Below are 22,651 nucleotides of genomic sequence, written 5' to 3' on the forward strand. Positions count from 1 at the left end.
AGAGAGGTAAATAGCAGGGTCTCCCAGGGATCTGTACTGGGACCAGTGCTGTTCAACATATTCATCAATGATCTGGAAAAAGGGGTCAATAGTAAGGTGGCAAAATCTGCAGATGATACAAAAGTTACTCAAGACAGGCAAGTCCAAAACCGGTTGTGAAGAGTTACAAAGGAACCTCACAGAACTGGGTGACTGGGCAACAAAACAGCAGATTAATTTCAAGTTTGATATGTGCAAAGTAATGCACATTAGAAAAAATAATCCTGACTATACATACAAAATGGGGTCTAAATTAGCTGTTACCACTCTAGAAAGATCTTGGAGTCAAATAATTCTCTGAAAATATCTGCTCAATGTGTTAGCTTTTTTTGACTGCCACTACAATGTTAGGAACCATTAGAAAGGGATAGATGAGACAGAAAATATAATGCCACTGCATAAATGCATAGTACACCCGCATCTTGAATACTGCATGCAGTTCTGGTCATGCCATCTCAAAGAAGATACATTAGAATGGGAAAAAGTACAGAGAAAGGCAACGAAAGTCATTAAAGGTATGGAACAACTTTTATACAAGGAGAGATTAAAAAGACTAGGACTGTTCAGTTTAGAAAAGAGACTACTATGGGGGGATATGATAGAGGCTTGTAATATTATGAATGGTGTGGAGAACGTGAAGGGGGAAATATTCATTATTCACATAACACAAGAACCCAATGAAGTCAGAAGGCGGCAGGTTTAAAACAAAAAACAACAACAACAACAACAACAAAATAGACAACCTCCCCCGCACCCTCCCCCCAGAAAGGAAGTACTTCTTCATGCAGTGCACAGGCAACCTGTGGAACTTGTTGCCTGGGGATGTTGTGAAGGTTGAAAGTATAACTGGGTTCAAAAAGAGAATTAGATATGTTCCTGGAGGACAGGTCCATCGGTGGCTATTAGCCAAGATGGTCAGGATGCAATCCCGTGCTCTGGGTGTCCTTAAACCTCTGACTGCCAGATGCTGGATTAGATGACAGGAGAGAGATCACTCTATGGCTAGGTCTACACTACAGCGGGGGGGGTCGACCTAAGATACGCAACTTCAGCTACATGAATAGCGTAGCTGAAGTGGCATATTTTAGGTTGACTTACCTGGCTGTGAGGACGGCGGCAAGTCGACCGCTGCCGCGCCGCCATCGACTCCGCTACCGCCTCTTGCCGCGGTGGATTTCCGGAGTCGACGGTAGAGCCATCAGGGATCGATTTTATCGCGTCTTCACTAGACGCGGTAAGTCGATCCCCGATAGACCGATTGCTACCCGCCGGATCGGCGGGTAGTGAAGACGTAGCCTATAATTGACCTGTTCTGTTCATTCCCTCTGAAGCATCTGAACTGGCCACTGTTGGAGACGGGATACTGGGTTAGATGGACAAGTGGTTTGACTCAGTATGGCCGTTCTTATCTGAAGTCTAATTATTCTTTATGCCAATGATACTCAGACCGAGGGTCTCGAGCTGCTAGGGGCTCTTCAAATGCTTCTCCAGAGGCTCTTTGCAGCACATGATATTAAAATACTCATTTAATGATTAACCATTCAGGATGCTTTTACTAGGTTATTAACCAGTTGTAGTTGATAAAATAGTCATTTTGCTGTGAGAATATACATATATATATATATTATAGTCTATTTAAACAGTATGATGGGAAAGTATGGGGATGGGGGGAAGAGGGATAGCTCAGTGGTTTGAGCATTGGCCTGCTAAACCCAGGATTGTGAGCTCAATCCTTGAGGGGCCATTTAGGGATCTGGGGCAAAAATCTGTCAGGGGCAGTACTTGGTCCTGCTGTGAAGGCAGGGGACTGGACTCAGGGCCGGCTTTAGGCCGATTCCCCCGAATAAGACCCTACACCCTAAAGAGGAGCGCCTAACTTAGGCGCCTTTTTAATTTTTACTCACCCGGCGGCGGGTCTTCACTCGGCTCTGGGTTTTCGGCGGCGGGTCCTTCACTCGTTCTGGGTTTTCGGCAGCGGGTCCTTCAGTGCCGCGGAAGACCCGGAGCGAAGACCCGGAATGCCGCCAGGTGAGTCATCCCTGCCGGAGCCCCGTCGAAACTATTCGAATCGGGCCCCGCACTTCCTAAAGCCGGCCCTGACTAGACTCAATGACCTTTCAAGGTCCCTTCCAGTTCTATGAGATAGGTAAATATATACACAAGTAAACTAAATATTTTCCATCATACTGTTTAAATATGAATATATAGTACTATAGTAAGAGAAACAATGAATCCACACTACTGTGGCTCATTTGGGTGATGTTGATCACTAATTTGGCTTCTGAACCACTGAGGTCTGAGCATCACTGCTTTCTGCTATGGTTTGTGAGGGAAGTGATCTGTCAAGTTGTATGCAGAAACACCTACTTTTCCCATCCCTCCAAACTGGCTTCCATCTGACAACCAGCATTTACAGCTGAGAGGCTGATTAGTGCTATGCTCCCGCACTAAAGAGCTTTACCCCAGGCACATCGCAAGAGTGACGTAGGAAGTGATTACACAGACAGGCGTGCAGGTAAAGTGCTTCAACAGAGGAAAATGACTATGTTCCCCCTTTCCAGCTGCCAGCCACATCCTGGAGAACAAAAAAGGAAAGAGCAGCTATGGAGAAGGAAGACTGATATTTCCCCTACCCTCCCAGGTGGAAAAAAAACAGTTTTCTCTGCCAAAAAAGCCCAAACCAAATCTGAGGATTAGACAGTCTAGATTTTAGGCACATTAAAATTTGCTCTTTGGTAGCTTTCTGAAATGCACTGCTACAAGGATTTTTCCTACCTCAAGTGCTTTGGCTTCAATGTGTTACTATTTTAAAACCACTTAACATTTTTAGATGCCATTGACACCTTATAGCACCCTTTAGGGGACACAATCTTATGCTGGGGTTGCCTTATGCATCCTGTGAACCACACAGGGTGGAATACAAATAGTTAGAAAATAGTGTATTTTTACCTTGCGTCCAGTGAAGGCTGCACGATGCAGTGGAGTGTCCCCCATATCGTTTAACACGTTCACTTCTGCACCAGCCTGCCAAGACAGAGACGGTTAAGTAATGCTGGAAACACAGACAGGTCAATAGACTACCTCTACAAAAATATTCCTTCCAGAAAGAACTCAGTGTTACTGACACCTCTTTGTTTATAATCTATTTGTCAAGAATGAATTACATGAATTAGGAGGCTCTCTGTGTGTCCCAGTATAGTTGTAAAGCCTAATCAGTGATAACGTGTGAAGATTTAGAGGGGAGGAAATCTACAACAAGGAGCCCTTGTGAAAGGGAGCAAATTCAAATTGGGGCTATGTCTACACTTAAACAGCTACAGCAGCACTGTTCTACCGCTTCAGCATAGACACTGCTACTTCCCTGAGAGGGAGTAACTAGGTCAACAGAAGACTTTCTAGTGTAGACATAGCCTAGGTTGACTGAGTTTACAGTGACACCGCTGTATCAATGCAGCTGCACTGCTATAAGACCTCTAGTGGAGTCGCTCTATGGGAGAGAGCTCTCCCATCGACATAATTAAACCACCGCCAATGAGTAGCGGTAGCCATGTTGGCAGGAGAAGCTCTCCTGCCGACATAGCACTGTCCACACTGGCGCTTATGTCGGTGTAACTTATGTCGCTGGGGGTGGGGGAGTTTATTCACCCTCGAGCAATATAAGTCATATGACATAAGTGGTAGTGTAGACACAGCCCTAGAGCTGTCTATACCAGCAGTTAGGTTGGCTTAACCACTTTGCTCAGGGGTGTGAATTTTTCACACTCCTGAGTGACATAGCTGGGTCGACCTAACTTTTTAGGTTTAGACATGGCCTTTGTTTTGCTGTCACTCATCTCCACACACAAATTGCATACAACAGCCATTAAAGCTGTAATTTCACTCTAGTTGAAAGACTTCACACAGTAGTACTATATATACACTGTAGTGCAGTCTCCTCTTCAAGAGATTAAACGGGCCATGACTAGCAGGTTTCATGATCTCTTCACTGGCTCCCTGCCCCTTTCCACATCAAGTGGAAACTCTTCTGTACACCATAAAGGAATGTACCACTGTATTCCTGTCTGAATCTCAGCTCCATTTTCCCCCCATTCCTTTCCTGCACCTGAGATCCTTGCTCTCACTCTTCTTTCAAATCCCACTTCAAACACTGCTCCTGCTGAACCCTACTGTTAAAATGGTCAGAAAGATCAGGACAAGCTGCATATGCAACAGAATTAATGGGACTATGTGGTTTTACTATAGCTGGGAAACTGATCTGATTGAGCTCATGAGGACTAGAGTCAGGGGATTAGGTCTATTCCTGACTGCCACAGAGTACCCTAGGACAGGGGATCTCAACCTTTTCTTTCTGAGGCCCCTCCAACATGCTATAAAAAAACTCCATGGCCCACCTGTGCCACAACAACTGGTTTTCTGCATATAAAAGCCAGAGCCAGCATTAAGGGGCAGCAAGCAGGGCAATTGCCTGGGGCCCCATGACACAGGGACCCCCGCAAAGCTAAGTTTGGCTTCAGCCTCGGGTGGCGGGGCTTCATCTTTCTGCCCTGGGCCCCAGCGAGTTTAACACTGATCCTGCTTGGCAGCCCCCCTTGGATCCTGCTCATGGGACCCCCGCAGGAACCCTGGTTGAGAACCACTGCCCTAGGACAAGTCACAATCTATTTAACCTCCATTCATCACTCCATCTGTAAGAAGGTAGGGTTACCATCCGTCCGGGTTTCCCCGGACATGTCCGGCTTTTGGGTCTTTAAATAGCCGTCCGGGGGGAATTTGTAAAAAGCTAAAAATGTCCGGGATTTCCCCCCAGACGGCTATTTAAAGACCAAAAAGCGGCTGACAGGGCAGCCGCGCCGGATTGAGCCGCTCACTTGGGGCCGCTCCGGCAGCAAAAGCCCCTCCCCCGCTTCCCCTGCAGCTTCAGCACGCCGGTAGCAAAACGGGAGCAGGAGCTGTTTGTGCCGCTACAAGTCAGGGAACAGGCAGCGGTTGGATAGGCGTGGGAGTCCCGGGGATCTGGTGGGGGCAGGGGTGTGGATAGGAGTCAGAACAGTCAGGGGACAGGTAGGGTGGGGGGGTCTCAGGAGGGGGCAGTTGGGGACAAAGATAAGGGAGGCTTAGATAAGGGGTGGGGTCCCGGGGGGGTGATTAGGGGCAGGGGTCCCGGGAAGGGGCGATCAGGGGACAAGGAGCAGGGAGGGTTGGATGGGTTGGGGGTTCTGTGGGGGGCAGTTAGGGGGGCGGGAATTGGGAGGGAGTGGCTAGGGGGCGGGGCTACATTCCCCCCCCCTCCCCGGAGTGTCCTCTTTTTTGAAAGTTCAAATATGGTAACCCTAAAGAAGGGCACTAGCACTCACCCACTTTTGTAAAACACTAATCTATGGATGAAGAGCATTTGACAATATAAACATACTTTTGCTATCTCCCCCTTCCCACCCTGAAGGCTTGCCATTTGTTTATGCTATGTTGTAAGCAAAGTCTTTGGGTCAGGGACCGTATCATTTGTTGATACTAGCTTTCTTTGATGGAATCCTTGCAGAAAAATCTCAGTCTGTTTTCCAGACCAGAATCTCCTGATAATTAGTTTTTCCATGTTGAACCAGGTCCAAATTTACCTGGATTTATTCTTTTTATTTCCAACCAGTTTAAAAGAAGTCACCCCTCCCATTCACTGTGGCTTTCAGGAAAAAGCAAAAAAAGCCACATTTGTTTTTGGTGCATGTATCTGAATGCTGTAATTAGCTGTACTTTGCAGATAGTTGGTTAGCTTTTATGGAGCTCAATTGCCAACATTGGTTATGCCTAAGGCTGCGAGTCTGTCACAGAGGTCACACGGCCAGCAGCAGCAGTTTGCGTGTATGGGAGGTGGCTCAGGGCTAGGGGCAGGGGGTTGGGGAGTGTGGGGGGGCGCTGACCTCAGGATCCCACTGGCATGCCCCCCCTGAAGCTCCTAGGTGGGGGTCTCCGCACAGCCCGCTGCCTGCCCCCACAGGCCCCGCCCCTGCAGCTACCACTGACTGCAGTTCCTGGCCAATGGGAGTTGCGGCAGCCAGCGCTTGTGGCTAGAGCAATGGAGCCCCCACCCCAGCCCCTGCCTCCGCTGCCTAGGAGCTGCTGGGACAGAGCCGGGTAGGAAGCCCCTGCCAGCCCCAACCCCACCCCCATCCCCAGTATCAGCAGGGGTCCCAGGCCATGCACTGTGGCCTGGCCCTCCCCCTCCTGCAGTACTGGGGGGTCCCTTCCCCTCCCCTTCCGCCCCCCAAGCACCCACAGCCCCCCTGGACCACCAGCCCACCACAGCCCCCCGCCCAAGTTTTAGTCAGGCTGGGTATTTTTAGTAAGAGTCATGGACAGGTCATGGGCCCATGAATTTGTTTACAGCCCATGACCTGTCCATGACTTTTACTAAAAGTTCCATGACTAAAACGTAACCTTAGTTATGCCAGAAGCAGCCAAGTTAGCTTTAGGCTTTATCCACACCACGCAGCTTTTAGTGACATGACTGTGCCGCTGAGAGCTCTCCCGCCGACAAAAAACTTCCACCCACAACAAGCGGTGGTAGCTTTCTCAGCAGGAAAGCGCTCCTGCCAGCAAAGCACTGTTCACACCTGCCCTTTTCCTCGACAAAATTTGTGTCTTTCAGCGTGGGTTTTTCTTCTTCTTTTAACCCTTCTGAACAACAAAAGGTTTGTTGTTCACTTGCCAGCATAGACAAAGCTTTATTTTATGTTAGCATTAACAGATTAAAGAAAAAAGGAGGGTCTCCTCCATTAACCTGATGTTTCTAAGAAGTTTGAACAAAGACTCGTTTAAGCCTTATTACTTGTGCCTGAAGTAACAAACATACACTGATCCTTCTTTGAAAATTTATACACATGCTTACGTGCTTCCTCTGCTGACATAGTAGTATCATTGACTATTTTTTTATTTTATTAATGGCACACATGCCAGTCTCGACTATTTGGAATTTAAAATTAAGTGTTAAGGTAGCGCAGACTTTTGCATCCCATATGTCTGAAATATGGTGACAAATACTGCAGGTACTAAGTTTCTTGAAAAGACTCAAGGCCTAACTCACTGTATTACCTGAGTTTTATGCTGATGTAACTGAACTCAACAAGCTGGTGAATATAAAACTCCAGTTACTATACTTGATCAGAGCATCATTGTTTTGATCGGTCTACCTGAAGGCATATTTTGTTTCCTAATGCTTGAATTTAAAGTTGCATTAGTCTGTTAGCCAACATTTTAAAAGTGGTTTAGTGTAAACAAGTACATTATCCTAGGCTTTAGCTGAACCAGCTTGTTTACATTAGGCTTCAGAATGTCACACACCTGCCAATACCATCCTTCAACTACTTCAAGGTTTTGTCTAAACTAGACTTTAGATTTCTTGTGCCAAATTTTCAAGATTAGGTGTGTGCAAACATCTGGTGTCCATGAACAAGCCACACATTCAGAAGTATGTAGTTAGCTGCCTTCAAGTGCAATAGTACATAAGCACATAGAATCATAGAAGAGTAGGACTGGAATGGACCTTGACAGGTCATCTAGTCCAATCCCCTGCACTAAGGCAGGACTAAGTATTATCTAGACCAGTGGTTCTCAAACTTATTTGACCAGGTACCCCTTCTTTGTGTCTGCAGTAGTTTATGGCCCCCTCCCTCCACATACATACTGCCACCTGGCTCTGAAGGCAGAGTGGAGAGCAGTGGCTGCTGGCCGGGCACCCAGCTCTGAAGGCAGCGCCGCACCAGCAGCAGTGCGGAAGCAAGGGAGGCAATGTGAAAAGTGATACTGATGAATAGGAGACGTAAGGGTTGCAAGGGGCGCTAAGTGCAGAATGGGTTCAGGCTCTCCTCCCCTCCCCCCCCCCATCTCTCACCTGAAGGCAGCAGGGATCTGGCTGTCAGCCTCAGGGTGGCAGTAGCAGCGCAGAAGTAAGGGTTGCAAGGGGCGCTAAGTCTGCTGTGGAAAGTGAGAGATTGGGGGAAGGAGAGCCTGAACCCATGCTGCACTTCCCAGTGAGGGATTGAAGGAGGGGTGGCAAGGAGAGTCTGAGCCACCTCCCAGGGGGTGGGGATGAAGACCCAAGCCCAGGCTGTACCTGGGACTGAGAGCCAGAGCTCTTAAAAATAAGAGCGCACATCTCACACCTCCGGATACATTCCAGCGCCTCCCTTGGGAGGCCTGCCCCAGTTTGAGAACTGCTGGTCTAGACCAGCGGTTCTCAAACTGTGGGTCGGAACCCCAAAGTAGGTTGCAACCCCCTTTGAATGGGGTCACCAGGGCTGGCTTAGACTTGCTGGAGCTCGAGCCCCACTACCCAGGGCCGAAGCCAAAGGCCAAGGGCTTCAGCCCTGGGCGGCAGGACTCTGGTTGCAGGCCCCCTGCCTGAGGCTGGAGACCTTGAGCTTCAGCTTTGGCCCCACCGCCTGGACTGTTGGGGCTTGGGCTTTGGTCCTGCCATCCAGGGCAGTGGGGCTTGGGCGGGCTCAGGCTTCGGTCCCCGCTCCTGGGGTCATGAAGTAATTTTTGTTGTCAGAAGTGGGTCCCGGTGCAGTGAAGTTTGGGACTCCCTGATCTAGATCATCCCTGACAGACGTTGGTCTAACCTGTTCTGAAAAACCTCCAAATGATGGAGCTTCTTCAACCTCCCTAGGCAATTTATTCCAGTTAGGAAAAACTTCCTAATGTCTAACCTAAGTCTCTCTTGCTGCAATTTAAGCCCATTATTTCTTCTCCAGTCTTCAGCAGAGAAGGAGAATTTATTACCCTCTTTATATCAACCTCTCACGTATCTGAAGACTTGTCTCCTCTCAGTCTTCTCTTCTCCAGACTAAACAAACCCAATTTTTCCACAATGTTGTCTTGATCTTCAATAATTTGTTCTCTGAACTTTCTCCCATTTGTCCACATCTTTCCCAAAGTGTAGTATCCAGAACTGGACACAATACTCCAGTTGAGGCCTTATCGGTGTTGAGTGGAAGAATTATTTTTCGTGTCTTGCTTACAACACTCTTGCTAATACATCCAGAATGATGTGCGCTTTTTTGGCAACAGTATTATGTAATTGACTTATTTAGTTTGTGATCCACTATAAACCCCAGATCCAGTTTTTGCAGTACTCGTTCCTAGACAGTCATTTCCCATTTTGTATTTATGCAATTGATTATTCCTTCTTAAGCATAGTACTTTGCATTTGTCCTTATGGAATTCCATCCTATTTACTTCATACCATTTCTCCCATTTGATGATATCATTTTGGATTCTAATCCTGTCCTCCAAAGCAACTGCAACCCCTCCAGGTTTGCATCATCCACAAACTTCATAAGTGCACTCTATGCCATTATCAAAATTATTTATGAAGGTATTAAATAGAAATGGATCCAGGACAGACTCCTGAGTGACCCCACTTGATATGCCCTTCCAGCTCAATTGTGAACCATTTGATAACTAGTCTTAGAATGATTTTCCAACCAGTTGTGCACCCATCTTGCAGGAGGTTTGTTTAAGCTATATTTCTCTAGTTTATGAGAAAGTCATTGAGACAGAAGCAAAGCCTTACTAAAGTCAAGATATATCATCTCTACTGTCTCCCCTATTCCACCAAAGAAGGATATTAGGTTGCTTTGACATGATTTGCTCTTGACAAATCCATGCTGACTATTACTTATCACCTTACTTTCTTCTAGGTACTTACAAATCAATCAATTTGTATCATTATCTTTCCAGGTACTGAAGTTAAGCTGACAAGTCTATAATTCCCTGGGTTGTCTATATTTGCTTTTTATAAACAGGTGCTACTGTATATTTGCCTTTTTCAGTCCTCTCCAGCAACTTCCATGAGTTCTCAAAGATAATTGCTAAGGCTGCATGTCTGTCATGGAGGTCATGGATTCCGTGACTTTCCACGACAGCCGTGAGTTCTGCAGCAGCCAGTGCAGCTGCTCGGATAGCCCCTGGGCCAGCTGCTGCTGGGGCAGTCTTGGGCCACTGTGCCCTTTCCCCCCAGTAGCAGCAGCTTGGGTATGGGAGGGGGCTCAGGGATGGGGTTGGAGCAGCGCTTACCTCAGGGGACTCCCTGGAAGCAGCCGGCATGTCCCTGAAGCTCCTAGGCAGAGGGGCCAGGGGGCTTTGTGTGCTGCCCCTGCCTCCAGGCACCGCCCCTGCAGTTCCTGGCCAACGGGAGCTGCGGAGCCGGCGCTCACGGCAGGGGCAGCACTCCCTCCCTCCCCTACCCTCCCTGGCCATTCCCCTCCCCCAGCACCCCCAGCTCAAGTTTTAGTTAGGAGTATATAGTGCAAGTCATGAACAGGTCATGGGCCATGAATTTTTGTTTATGACCCATGACCTGTCCGGACTTTTACTAAAAATACCCATGACTAAAATGTAGTCTTAATTGCTAATGGATCAGAGATCTCTTCAGCTAGTTCCTTAAATATTCTAGGAAGTATTTCATCCACCCCTGCAGACTTGAAGACACAACTTGTCTAAGTAATTCTTAAGTTGTTCTTTTCCTATTTGAGCCTCAGATCCTACCCCATTTACAGTGATGTTCACTGTGTTAGTTATCCAATCACAGCTAATTAACTTTCGGTGAAAGCAAACAAAAAACGCCATTTAACACTTCAGCCATTGATGCATTTTCTGTTATTGTCTTTCCCTCCACATTGAGTAATGTGCTACCTGGTCTTGGTCTTCCCCTTGCTTCTCATGGATTTGTAAAATGTTTGTTATCCTTTATGTCCCTAGCTAGTTTAATCTTGTTTTGTGCATTCGCCTTTCTAATTTTGTCCCTATATGCTTGTGGGTGTTTTTGTTTTTTTAATATTTGTCCTTTGTAATTTGATGTAGTTTCCACTTTTCGTATGACACTGAGTTTCAGGTCATTAAAGATGTCTTTTATACTTCTTATCTTTCCTACCACATTGCGATCTTTTGCTCTTGTGCCTTTAATAATGTTTCTTTAAAAAATTGCCAACTCTCCTGAACCTTTTTCTCCTTAGACTTGCTTCCTCCTATAGGATCTTTCCTACCAATTCTTGGAGTTTGCTAAAGTCTGCCTTCTTAAAGCCCATCGTCTTTATTCTGCTGTTTTCCCTCCTACCATTCATTAGAATCAAATTCTATTGCATTTCATGATCACTTTCACCCACTTCAGATTCTCAACTAGTTCCTCCGTTTGTCAGTATCAAAACCACAATAGCCTCTTCTCCTAGTTGCTTTCCGTACCCTCTGTAACAAAGAGTTGTCTCCCATGCATTCCAAGAATGTTAGATAATCTGTACCCTGCTATTTTCCCATGCAAATATGTACATGTGCAAGCATGTAATTAAATACAAGCATGCACACGACTAGTGGGAAGGATAGTTCATTGCCTTCACTTAGAATTGCATTGCTTCTCTTCAAGCAAACGGTTTGCACTTTAGTAGAAAAACCACTTTTCCTGTTTATTTTGAGGTTTCAGAAAAAGACAACTAGCTATTGGTCACCTGAACAACTTGTGGTATCATAAAAAAAATAGTATTAAAATAAGGTGGTATGAAAAACATTATGTAGGATCTTCAGACTCATTTAGAAATATAGACAACATTAAGTATACCTTCAGCAAATCCTTGACCACATTGCCATGTCCAAAATAGCATGCAAGGTGAAGAGGCGTCCAACCCAAATTAGATTTACTTCTGCCTAAAAATATGAAACAGAACATCAGGTAAACAAATGCTTTTGTAATACAAGACAGTAGGAACAGTTCAGTGTAAACTGTAACATCTTGCCAACTCTCACACAAACAACAGGCATAGTTAGTCTCTACAGTGAGAGCAGCCATTTATAGATTTCAGGCCAAAAAGGACTATGAATATCTAGTCAGACCTCCTGCAGGATAATAAAATAAAAGTTTCCACCCATTAATTACTGCACCAAGCCCGTAGCTTGTGGCAGAACTAGAGCAGCGTTTCTCAAACGCAGGCACTGTGGCCACCAGGGGTTTTTCCTGCGGCCACAACAGCCTCTTGTGCAGAGATGGAGGAGGGAGCAAAGCAGTGGCCCCTCCCTGCAGCACTCAGGGGCAGGCTCCAGCCTCCCACCACCCCCGGTTCAGCCAGAGGCTCCGGCGACAGGCTATAGTCCCCCCTCACCAAGCTGCAGCTGCAGGACTCTGGCAGTGGGCTTCAGCTGCAGGCCTCCTGAGGTGGGCTTCAGCATCTCTTCCCCTTCCCCCCCTGCCCCAACTTCAGGGCTTTGGTTTTCAGCCCCCTCGCAGTAGCAGGGCTCCGCCTGTGGGCCGGGGCTTCAGCCCACCCCCAACTCCAGCCCTGGGCTTCTGAAGGGCCAGCCTTACCAAGCACTGTGGTCCAGTGACAAGAAGTGGGGTGAGCTTGGGGTCCAAGGCCATGGAAGGGAGCCCAAAGCAATGGGGAGGAAGCAGTGGAGCCTGGGGAGGCAGTGGGGGCCAGGGGCACCAAAATGTAACTGTACATTATTTTTACTATTGAGTCTACAAAAAAAAAATTAAATGATTTGATCATGTAAATATGCATATTTGTTTTTCCTAAAATTGTCAGAGCGGCCACCAACCAGAGTTGGTGGCCGCACTCTGAGGCCGCCAAAAAAATTTGTCATGAGAAGCCCTGAACTAGAGCATCTCTAACAGGGCAACAACCTAGCATTACATTGCTGCTTCCATATTTCTTATCTCTTGTGCTTTGACACATGGATGAAAAGAGCATTCTAAGAACTAGATTTTTTTTTTTAAATCTGAGAGTCTAAAAAGCCAATTCCGGTTTAACTGGGTCCATTCCTCTTACACAACCCTTAGAGAGTCAGGGCTAACCCTTTCACTTAAGACCATAGGACACATGAGAAGCAAGTTGGTTTATAACCCGAATTATCTTTATGTTTAGGAATACTATGCACTGGCAACAGCCTTGTCATTGGCAAGGCTTTCCAGGTTAAGCAGTTTCCAACTGCGTTTGCAATCCACAAGGCTTGTATGTTCAGATCTCACTGGCAGGGTGGTGGAGCTAATAGAACAGTCAGCTGGAAAGACAGAGCAAAGCTCTTGGATAACCACCATTTATTCAGATTCAGAATAGTTTACCCAGAAGTGGTGACTAGCTGTATTAGACAGTCCCTGAAATTTCAGCTTTTGTTAAATAGCAGTGAATGTTGACTGGTAGATTTCTAGGTTAAAATTATGTACATTACAGTGAAATAAATTCCACTGAGCTGGTAACTGAGTTTAGTTTCTCTACTTGCTACATGTAGACAATAAGCAGAGCTGTTCTCACAAAAATTGTATATTAAAGATGCTTTTAAGTACCAGCCACAAAGCTTTTTACTTGTGGGGGTATTGAGAGGACACAGATTAGTGGTTTAATGCGTAAGTGGTAGTACCATCATCAAGTTCTCCTTCATCTCATGTATGCCTTACAAGTAGGCCTCTGCAGCCCATGCAAGTTTGCCAAAGAGAAGACAAACACTACCACAGAACCCTACACCTTTCTTAAAAAATGGGTGTTTAAGATAGGGCTCAAAGCATAAACTGAATTATCAGTTATTTTCCTGTAGTTACCCTATTAACAATTTTCAGCATAGATAAACACCATTAAGGGCCTTTTAACCATAAGGTGGTCTTAGTTTAATATAATAAGTTTTCACCCCTACCCAAATGTTCTCACTTTTAGAGCTTTGAAGATTGCTGACCCCCATCCCAGGCCCAGCTGCACCTTCATTTCAAGTGTCAAGATGAGCCGTCTTATTGTAGATATTGGCTTACTTTGTTACCTTGTCTTCTCCTTTCCATTTTTGTCCCCACCTCCAGTCTGTCTCATGGAACAGCTGCAGTTTGCTGTAGCCTCAACTGTAAGCTCCTTAAGAAAGGACTCTTTACTGCATGCCTGCAAAATGGCAGCTGAGCCTTGAATGTTATGCAGTATTACCTCGGCACAAATAAATGCCATGTGAACCACTATTTGGTAAGTACAAGAATAGCAAGTTATTGGCAGAAAGATTCAAAGCCACCTCATTGTGCATCCTCTAGTGGGATTATCAGTTGTTCAGAACTTCAGGATTCTAACGTTAGACTAGGCCATCCCAATTTTTTGTGTGACAACCTTAGTTTGTCCTTTTCACTTTTAAGTGTCCATGCAGTCATCACTGCTTCTCAGCTATCAACAGCTGCATTACATGGAGGCCTTCCTATTATTTATACATTTGCTTGTAAGACAGTGAAGCAAATGAGCTCCTTATGGTCCCTTCCAACAGTGGTAATCATACTGGCAGCCTTCTTGGTTAAGATAACAGCGTGTAGGATAACAGTCTAGGTATGCAGCATTTCAAGGTCTACAGTAAACCAGAGGTGCCAGTATGTTGCCTCCCCTCCTCCAAGACCCCCTCACATATACTTCGGGCCTTCTAACTTTACATCCCCATGCCTACATCTTTTAAAGATATTAGTAGCTGGAAAGACCTAACAGATGTTCTCTCGACTGCATGCAGAGAGCTTTGAAATAACCCTTGAGGAGATCAGGAAGTTCAGCACACAGTTTGGGCCACAACTAGACCAATTTTTGGTTTTGGTCTACTGTAATGGAATTGTTTCTTTGGGAGTCTCACCTTTATGTAAAGTTTCCAAACAAGAATATGACTAGAGTGTCAAACGCACTCAAGATCCTAGTTAGAAGTGGACAAACATTCAAATGAGAGGCCTAGTGATTGAAACGTATACCTGATTAAATTTAATATCTCTGCTAAACATTACTGCACATCAGTAAGTTACATTGAAAGTCTGAGTAACATGTTAAAAAAGCAAGTCGTTTCAGAAGAAAGTTTTGATGAGACTCCCATGTGGCCAGTTTTGCTTACAACTTTAGTTTCAGTTCAGATTTAGGCTAGTTAAAATTTGTTCATGTTTTCATACCAGACTGATGTGGCAGAAAGACATTTCCCTGCTTCATGCTTTAAAAAGAGGCAACATCCTCAGTCAAGGGTAGAATCAGACTGGTTAGTGACCAGCTATCCTCCACTAAAGTGACAGCCCAGCAGAAATAAGAGTTATATGTAACATTGGGGTCCCCAATATAAACCCACAAAAGCAAGCACAATTGTTAAGTCTGCCTTTTTATGTTCTGTTGGAACACAATGCTATATGTAAGCTTTAATAAGGCATGGTAACCATCTTGCGTTACTAGGACTTGTGCATTCTGCTGCACGTTTGCCTTTCTGCTTGTTCTCCCTTACTACTGATTTTTGTCAGTTACAATTTGACATTGTGCTTCTCTAAGGGAAAAGTATTTGTTCCTTTAGTACCAAGATATACTGGATTCCATGTTGAATGCCACCAGCAGGTTGTATATTAAATCTGGAGCAACAACCATCAGCCACAACAGGAGCCTACTGAATGGAAGTGCAAGGTCTGTAGGGTTTTATTTTTTTAATGTTCCATTTTCACTATCTAAAGCAGGATCATAATCATTGAGGAGGTAGGAAGAAGAAAAAGCATAAAGGTTGCCAGAAGTAGCATAGTAACAATGTCCTCTTCAGGCAGGACTTGTACTGTTTCCATCTAATCACTTGTTGGTATGTTCAGTGTAGAATGTAAGTAAATGGACCGCTACAACCTCTATTAAGACAGCATTAAACCTGTACCCAGCACCCTTTATTATAAACCCCAACACACAAAACATGACATCCATGTCACAGAATTGGAATGCCATGCATGAGAGAGCAGCCATTGCTAAGGCCCAAGGGCAGAATCTCAATTGAACTGCACATGTTGGTCAGCCTTTACCAGAGTTTAACACTCATCAAGAGTGATCCAGCATGATTTTTTTTTTTTAAAAAAAGGGTAGCAGCAAATTGTGCTGCAATAACTCAAATGCAGAAATATAGTTACAATGTATTGTTTTGAAAGGAGCATATTCTAAAGTCCCAGATGCCAATAGTATGAAGCCTTCATTTAAATTTAAAGCCTGGGAGAAAAACCCAAGACTTCACTGCCAGTCTGAGTAATACAAAACACACCCCAATCTCACTTACTTCTACAAGTCACCCAACAGTATTGTGTTAACCTGGAAAGTTTTTCTTCTCTGCACAAGAGAGTTTCAGGAGTTCAAGGGCAAGAAGCAGCTAGAGCAGGGGCCAGCAACCTTTCAGAAGTGGTGTGCCGAGTCTTCACTTATTCATCTTAACTTAAGGTTTTGCGTTAAATTTTAACGTTTTTTAGAAGGTCTCTCTATAGGTCTATATTATATAACTAAACTATTGTTTACTTTACATACAACAAGGTTTTCAAAATGTTTAAGAAGCTTAATTTAAAATTAAATTAAAATGCTGATCTTACGCCACCGGCCCACTCAGCCCGCTGCCGGCCTGGGGTTCCGTTCACCTAGTTCAGCAGCGGGCTGAGCAGGGCCGGCAGCCGGGACCCCAGAACAGGGGTGCAGGTGGGAATGTGGGGGGGGTGCAGGAGCTCCCATTTGGTGCTCAGGGTGGGGGGTGGGGATGTGGGAGGAAAGAGTAAGGGCATGGGGTGTGGGGGGGCTGGGTATGTGTGGGGGTGCAGGAGTCACAACAGGGGCTGGAGGTGTGAGGGGGTGCAGGGGTCAGGGCAGAGAGCTGGGGGGTGCGCAGGGGTCAAGGCAGAGGGCTGCTCAGCTTGTGAGGGTGCTCATGGCAGGGGGCTGGAGGAGATATGCCCCATCCCAACCTTTTTCCCCAGGGCCCCATCCCCACCTCTTCTCCGCCTCCTCCCCGGAGCAGCGAGCACGCTGTGGTTCTGCTTCCCCTCCCCCTCGCAAGGGCGATCAGCTGATCGGCGGCAGGGAGAGGGAGTGGGAGGGGGAGGGGCAGGAAAGCACCACGCTGGGGGAAGCAGCAGGGGAGGGGGGAGCTTGGCTGCCAGTAGGACCAAGCTTCTGCCTCCTGCCCCTGCCGGAGAAAACGGTGGGCAGGGCCTGAGTGGGGCCAGGACCCTGGCAGGCAGGCAGGCAGCAGCGTGCCATCAAAAAAAATTGGCTCGCGTGCCGTCTTTGGCACACATGCTGCAGGTTGCCGACCCCTGAGCTAGAGTGAAAAGTTGTATTTTTGTTAAACAACCCACATTAATGATATGACCAAAGGTATCAGACCAACTACTTTCAAACACCAAACCACTAACTTTTCCTAGCAATTCAAATTAGGCGTCTGGCGCTGTCAGCTTCTAGCATTTGTTAGATGTGTTCCTACTGAAAAGCCATTCCTCTATAAACTATCTTGGCACAGTTTAACTCACTCATCCAAGAAAGTTGGATCATCAACCCCTTTATCCAAGAGGCTGTGATGCCACAGCAGCAACTGGGTGCTTCAAGTCAAACTGAGTTACGACTCCTGCAACAAGCCCCTGAAACAGATGAACCAGGAATTCACACTCTCCTCCTTGTATCTCTACAGCTCCTATTGCCATCCAGGAGAAAAGTAGAGCATTGTGCAATCTCCTCTCAAATGAAAGTGATTTGAGATTATTTGCCCAGCTCAACCTCATGCAGAACCCTTTGGTTAGACTCAACAGGCTCCTTGTTTTGTGCATCTTTTGAAGAACTGCAGTGCCTTCCGTTAGAGTTCACTTTGACAGTTCGGTTAGTTCTGGTTACTAAATCCTGCCTGCCTGCTCACGTGTGGGTTAGAGAGAGAGAGGCACTGCTCACTCCAGAGGTGGTGTTTGGGGGAAAACGGCACTTTATGCATGCTAAAGTCTGAAACAGTGGGGGGGGGGGGGGGGGAGGCGCGGCACGGAAGGGAGCTTGTCGCTCAGGTAGTTTTTAAATGTAGCTTTATGGAATATTGACATGCCATTGAGGCATTTGTACAGAATAAAGGAAGGGAATTCTTAGCAAAGTGAAGCATTAAATCACTACTATAAAAAGTAAGTAATTTGTCACTTCTCTACCAAATAAGCCTCCTATAAGTAAGCTTATTAAAAGCCCACAGCAATTGTATAGCATTTTTGAAGCCCTTTAAGGTTAGGGTCTGAAAGCTCTTGCTGCAAGTTACTGTAGTTTGCTCTATTGTAGTGCTTGTATGTAAAATGAGAAGGAAGCTAGCACAAATGGCCCTGAAGTATCATGCTGCATTCATCTGAAGGGTTATGCCATTGTAGCATGGATAAAACTGCTTCACAGAAGAGTGAGCCAAATTCAGCGGGTGCAAGCTGTTGTAACTCCAGTAACTCCAGTGGATTCTTATACCCAAACTGAAGTGGGTCAGCAATGTTTTTCATCAGACATCTCCAACTGTGTAGTAAGGTGTAAACCATGCGTAGGAAACCTATGGCACGCGTGCTGAAGGCGGCGCGCAAGCTTATTTTCAGTGGCACTCACACTGCCCAGGTCCTGGCCACTGGTCCGGGGGGCTCCGCATTTTAATTTAATTTTAAATGAAACTTCTTAAACATTTTAAAAACCTTATTTACTTTATAATATATAACTAAACTATTGTTGTATGTAGACTTATAGAAATAGACCTTCTAAAAACATTAAAATGTATTACTGGCATGCGAAACCTTAAATTAGAGTGAATAAATGAAGACTCGGCACACCACTTCTGAAAGGTTGCCGACCCCTGGTGTAAACCATCTGTTAGGAGAAGGCTTAGTGGCGCACACAGGTAGCCAAGAATGAAGTTGGCTGTCACACTTGCACATTAAACCTTTGCGTTTAACAAGAAGAGCAGACAATACAAGAAGGTGTCAAGGGGAAAACCCTAGAACTGAAAACCCCAAGCCCTCTTGGTCATCAAATCCTTTGATGTTCAAATAGAAACATTACTTTCAGGAAGTTCTCATTAGCCACCACTCAAAAGAGATCATCCTTCCTGTTTACATTTTGTGCAAGTCACTATATCCGCTACACAGTAGCTAAATGGAAAGCAGAAACACATGAAATTGGAAAGGCAATAACTGGACAGTGAATTTATGTACAGCCCACCAGTGTCAGCAGCACTATTTTTCATTTACACTGAACTCACTTTGTTGGAATAAACGGAGGCAAGGAGTACTGGGAGGGAGTGTGGAAGAAGTTTAAGGAGTCAGACCACGAAAGTTGATAGGAAAAAAAAAAGAGCATAGGATCAAAAGTTAAAGTTGTATCCCTTCTCCACCTCCTTTGTTTTAGGCAGGAAGTTATATAGGGCAGGGAAAGTTATTAACTCTACAGTGCCTAGTACAATCTTGAGATTCGTATTAAATATAGATGCCAGGGTTTTTACTGGCTAATATATGTTTATTAGCCTAAGGAAAAAATAAGCTAATCTTTCAGTCCATTTCCAATGAACAAGTAGGCACTTCATAAAAGCAGCACCACGTGGAATTATGCTACTGACAATCTCTGCAGAGACCAGGAACTGAACTAGCATGGTACCTGAACCACACCTCAGAGGGTCCTTCAAGAGAAGGGTTGAGATGCATTGGAAGATCAAATTGGGGTTGTTGGCCCAACTACTGCAGCCTCTGTTTGGGGGGAGGGGGAGAGGAGGGAGGAGACTATAAAGACTATTTTCTATAAGAGATCCAGCTCTTCCCCCAAGGTGGAGTTTGCAGGGCTTACTTTGTTTTTGTCCCAAATTTTAACTCCCAAAATGGGGTAAGCATGTACATTTTTCTCTAACAATATTATAGCATTAGTCTCAATGTTCACACCTGAAAAGAAATGAGAATACCATGTCAATAGTGGGTAGATACATGTGTATAACAGAGGAAGTTAATTAATAACGGGTAGTTGAATGGTGGTATATCTGTACCTTTTTGTTATGACAAATCCAGCTGAGGCAAGAATCTTTTTAGTCCATTTGTTTATAGGTGTAAGTTTTCACTGTACATACTGTGGGCTTGAGTCATACACAAGATTCTTCTTTAAGAGAGCTTTGCTTTTATCCTGCCATCAGCCTTAAACAAAACACCCTGCTATTTAAGCCCTTTGTTCCCCACTTCCCAGCGAGAAGAGTGGAACAAATGCATATTCTCTTTCTGGAGATGAGCTAGTTAGATATTTTACAAGTGGAGGCATTAATAAGTGAAGCATCCGTGGCCTATTAACGGACAGGAGAGACAACATGGTGCAGGGGACAAAGCACTGGACTGGACTCAAGCTATCTGGCTTTTATTGCCATTGCTGCCAGTGACATGCTGTGCAACTTTGGTCAAGTCAGTCACTTCACCTCCCTGAAACCTCCATTTACTCTTCCACCCTGTGTCTCATCCAGGTAGACCAGAAGCTGCTGGGATAGCAACTGTCATGTGTCTGTACAGTGTATAACACAATGGGGTACCTAGTCCCAGCTGGGGTCTCCAGGCCCTACTGTAATGTTAACACCACATTATCAGCTATTTATCTCTTCCCAGCCCCTCCCTTTCTAGAGTCCCTCTTCCTCTGCCCAAGGTCTATAGTTCTACACTTATCTCCAACTTCTACAGATATCAGATATGTAGACTTCTCTCTCCAGTGAGTTATAAATGAAGTATTGACTGGGGGCGTGCTGTACTACAAAGACAGACGCAAGATACAGACAAGCAGTTACAGCAGAACACGTTCAAGACTTATTAGGGCATGTCCATCACTGGAAATGCTGGCAGATAGCATCAGTATTCTTTGCAAATGGCACCACTTACTCACTGAAGCCAAGAAACTATATGCAGTCCAACATATTGGATTCCTGTAGTCTTTCTGGTCCTTTATATAGTAGTTCACCCCACTTTTACAAGAGAACTTTCAAAGGAGAAGGAGTTTGGAGCGCAGGTGATATTCTCTTAGATTCTTCCTGTCAAAGGTAGGGGCCCGGGCAGAGACAGGTGCATCATGGAGGTGACTGCCTGGCTGCGAAGATGGGCTTTGGCTTCCTCGACCACAGGATGCTATTCCAGGAAGGACTGCTAGGCAGAGATGGCATTCACCTTTTGAGGAGGGGAAGACCCTATTTGGACACAGACTGGCTAACCGAGTGAGGAGGGCTTTAAACTAGGTTCGACGGTGACAGGTGAGCAGAGCCCACAGGTAAGTGGGGAACATGGAGACCTGGGAGATGGGTTGGAAATAGGAGGGAGAGTGGGCTATAATGACAGAGAGAAAGGAGGGTCAGGGCAAAATTGGGAGGCAAGATCAAATCAGTATCTTAAATGCCTATATACAAATGCAAGACGTATGGGTAATAAGCAGGAAGAACTGGAAGTGCTAATAAATACATACAACTATGACATTGTTGGCATCACCGAAACTTGGTGGGATAATACACGTGATTGGAATGTTGGTGCGGATGGGTACAGCTTGCTCAGACAGGGGAAAAAGGGAGGAGATGTTGCCTTATATATTAAAAATGCACACACTTGGACTGAGGTGGAGATGGATATAGGAGATGGAAGTGTTGAGAGTCTCTGGGTTAGGCTAAAAAGGGGTAAAAAAAACAAGGGTGATGTCATGCTAGGAGTCTACTACAGGCCACCTAACCAGGTGGAAGAGGTGGATGAGGCTTTTTTTAAACAACTAACAAAATCATCCAAAGCCCCATCCTGCTGGAAAGGATGTGGGACTTCAACTATCCAGATATTATGTTGGGAAAATAACACAGCAGGGCACAGACTATCCAATAAGCTCTTGGACTGCATTGCAGACAACTTTTTATTTCAGAAGGTTGAAAAAGCTACTGGGGGGAAGCTGTTCTAGACTTGATTTTAACAAATAGGAAGGAACTCGTTGAGAATTTGAAAGTAGAAGGCAGCTTGGGTGAAAGTGATCATGAAATCAGAGTTCACAATTCTAAGGAAGGGTAGAAGCGAGTACAGCAAAATAGAGAATGGATTTCAGGAAGGCAGATTTTGGTAACTTCAGAGAGCTGATAGGTACGGTCCCATGGGAATCAAGACTGAAGGGAAAAACAACTGAGGAGAGTTGGCAGTTTTTCAAAGGGACACTATTAAGGGCCCAAAAGCAAGCTATTCTGCTGGGTAGGAAAGATAGAAAATGTGGCAAAAGACCACCTTGGCTTAACCACGAGATCTTGCATGATCTAAAAAATAAAAAGGAGTCATAAAAAATGGAAACTTGGACAGATTACAAAGGATGAATATAGGCAAACAACATAGAAATGCAGGGGCAAGATTAGAAAGGCAAAGGCACAAAATGAGCTCAAACTAGCTACAGGAATAAAGGGAAACGACGACTTTTTATCAATACATTAGAAGCAAGAGGAAGACCAAGGACAGGGTAGGCCTACTGCTCAGTGAGGCGGGAGAAACAGCAAGAGGAAACTTGGAAATGGCAGAGATGCTTAATGACTTCTTTGTTTCGGTCTTCACCGAGCAGTCTGAAGGAATGCCTAACATAGTGAATGCTAATGGGAAGGGGGTAGGTTTAGAAGATAAAATAAAAAAAAGTTAAAAATCACTTAGAAAAGTTAGATGCCTGCAAGTCACCAGGGCCTGATGAAATGCATCCTAGAATACTCAAAGAGCTAATAGAGGAGGTATCTGAGCCTCTAGCTATTATCTTTGGAAAATCATGGGAGACAGGAGATATTCCAGAAGACTGGAAAAGGGCAAATATAGTGTCCATCTATAAAAAGGGAAATAAAAACAACCCAGGAA

At 45.3% G+C, this 22,651-nt stretch overlaps 1 protein-coding gene across 3 annotated transcripts in view; it reads right to left on the minus strand.

Moving 5' to 3' along the window:
* OSBPL1A (oxysterol binding protein like 1A) overlaps positions 1 to 22,651 on the minus strand; it is a 149,734-nt gene that overhangs the window by 116,576 nt on the left and 10,507 nt on the right. For all 3 annotated transcript variants that reach the window (XM_026661649.2, XM_029913586.1, XM_026661655.2), the window contains exons 3-4: positions 11,642 to 11,727; positions 2,989 to 3,063 (exon numbers count right to left, since the gene is read on the minus strand). In XM_026661649.2, coding sequence (XP_026517434.1) covers positions 2,989 to 3,063; positions 11,642 to 11,727 — 161 coding nt within the window. The remainder of the gene's footprint in view (positions 1 to 2,988; positions 3,064 to 11,641; positions 11,728 to 22,651) is intronic.

The sequence above is a fragment of the Terrapene carolina genome, unplaced genomic scaffold (assembly GCF_002925995.2).
Source record: "Terrapene carolina triunguis isolate 2854851 unplaced genomic scaffold, T_m_triunguis-2.0 Scaffold58, whole genome shotgun sequence".
Classification (NCBI taxonomy): domain Eukaryota; kingdom Metazoa; phylum Chordata; order Testudines; family Emydidae; genus Terrapene; species Terrapene triunguis.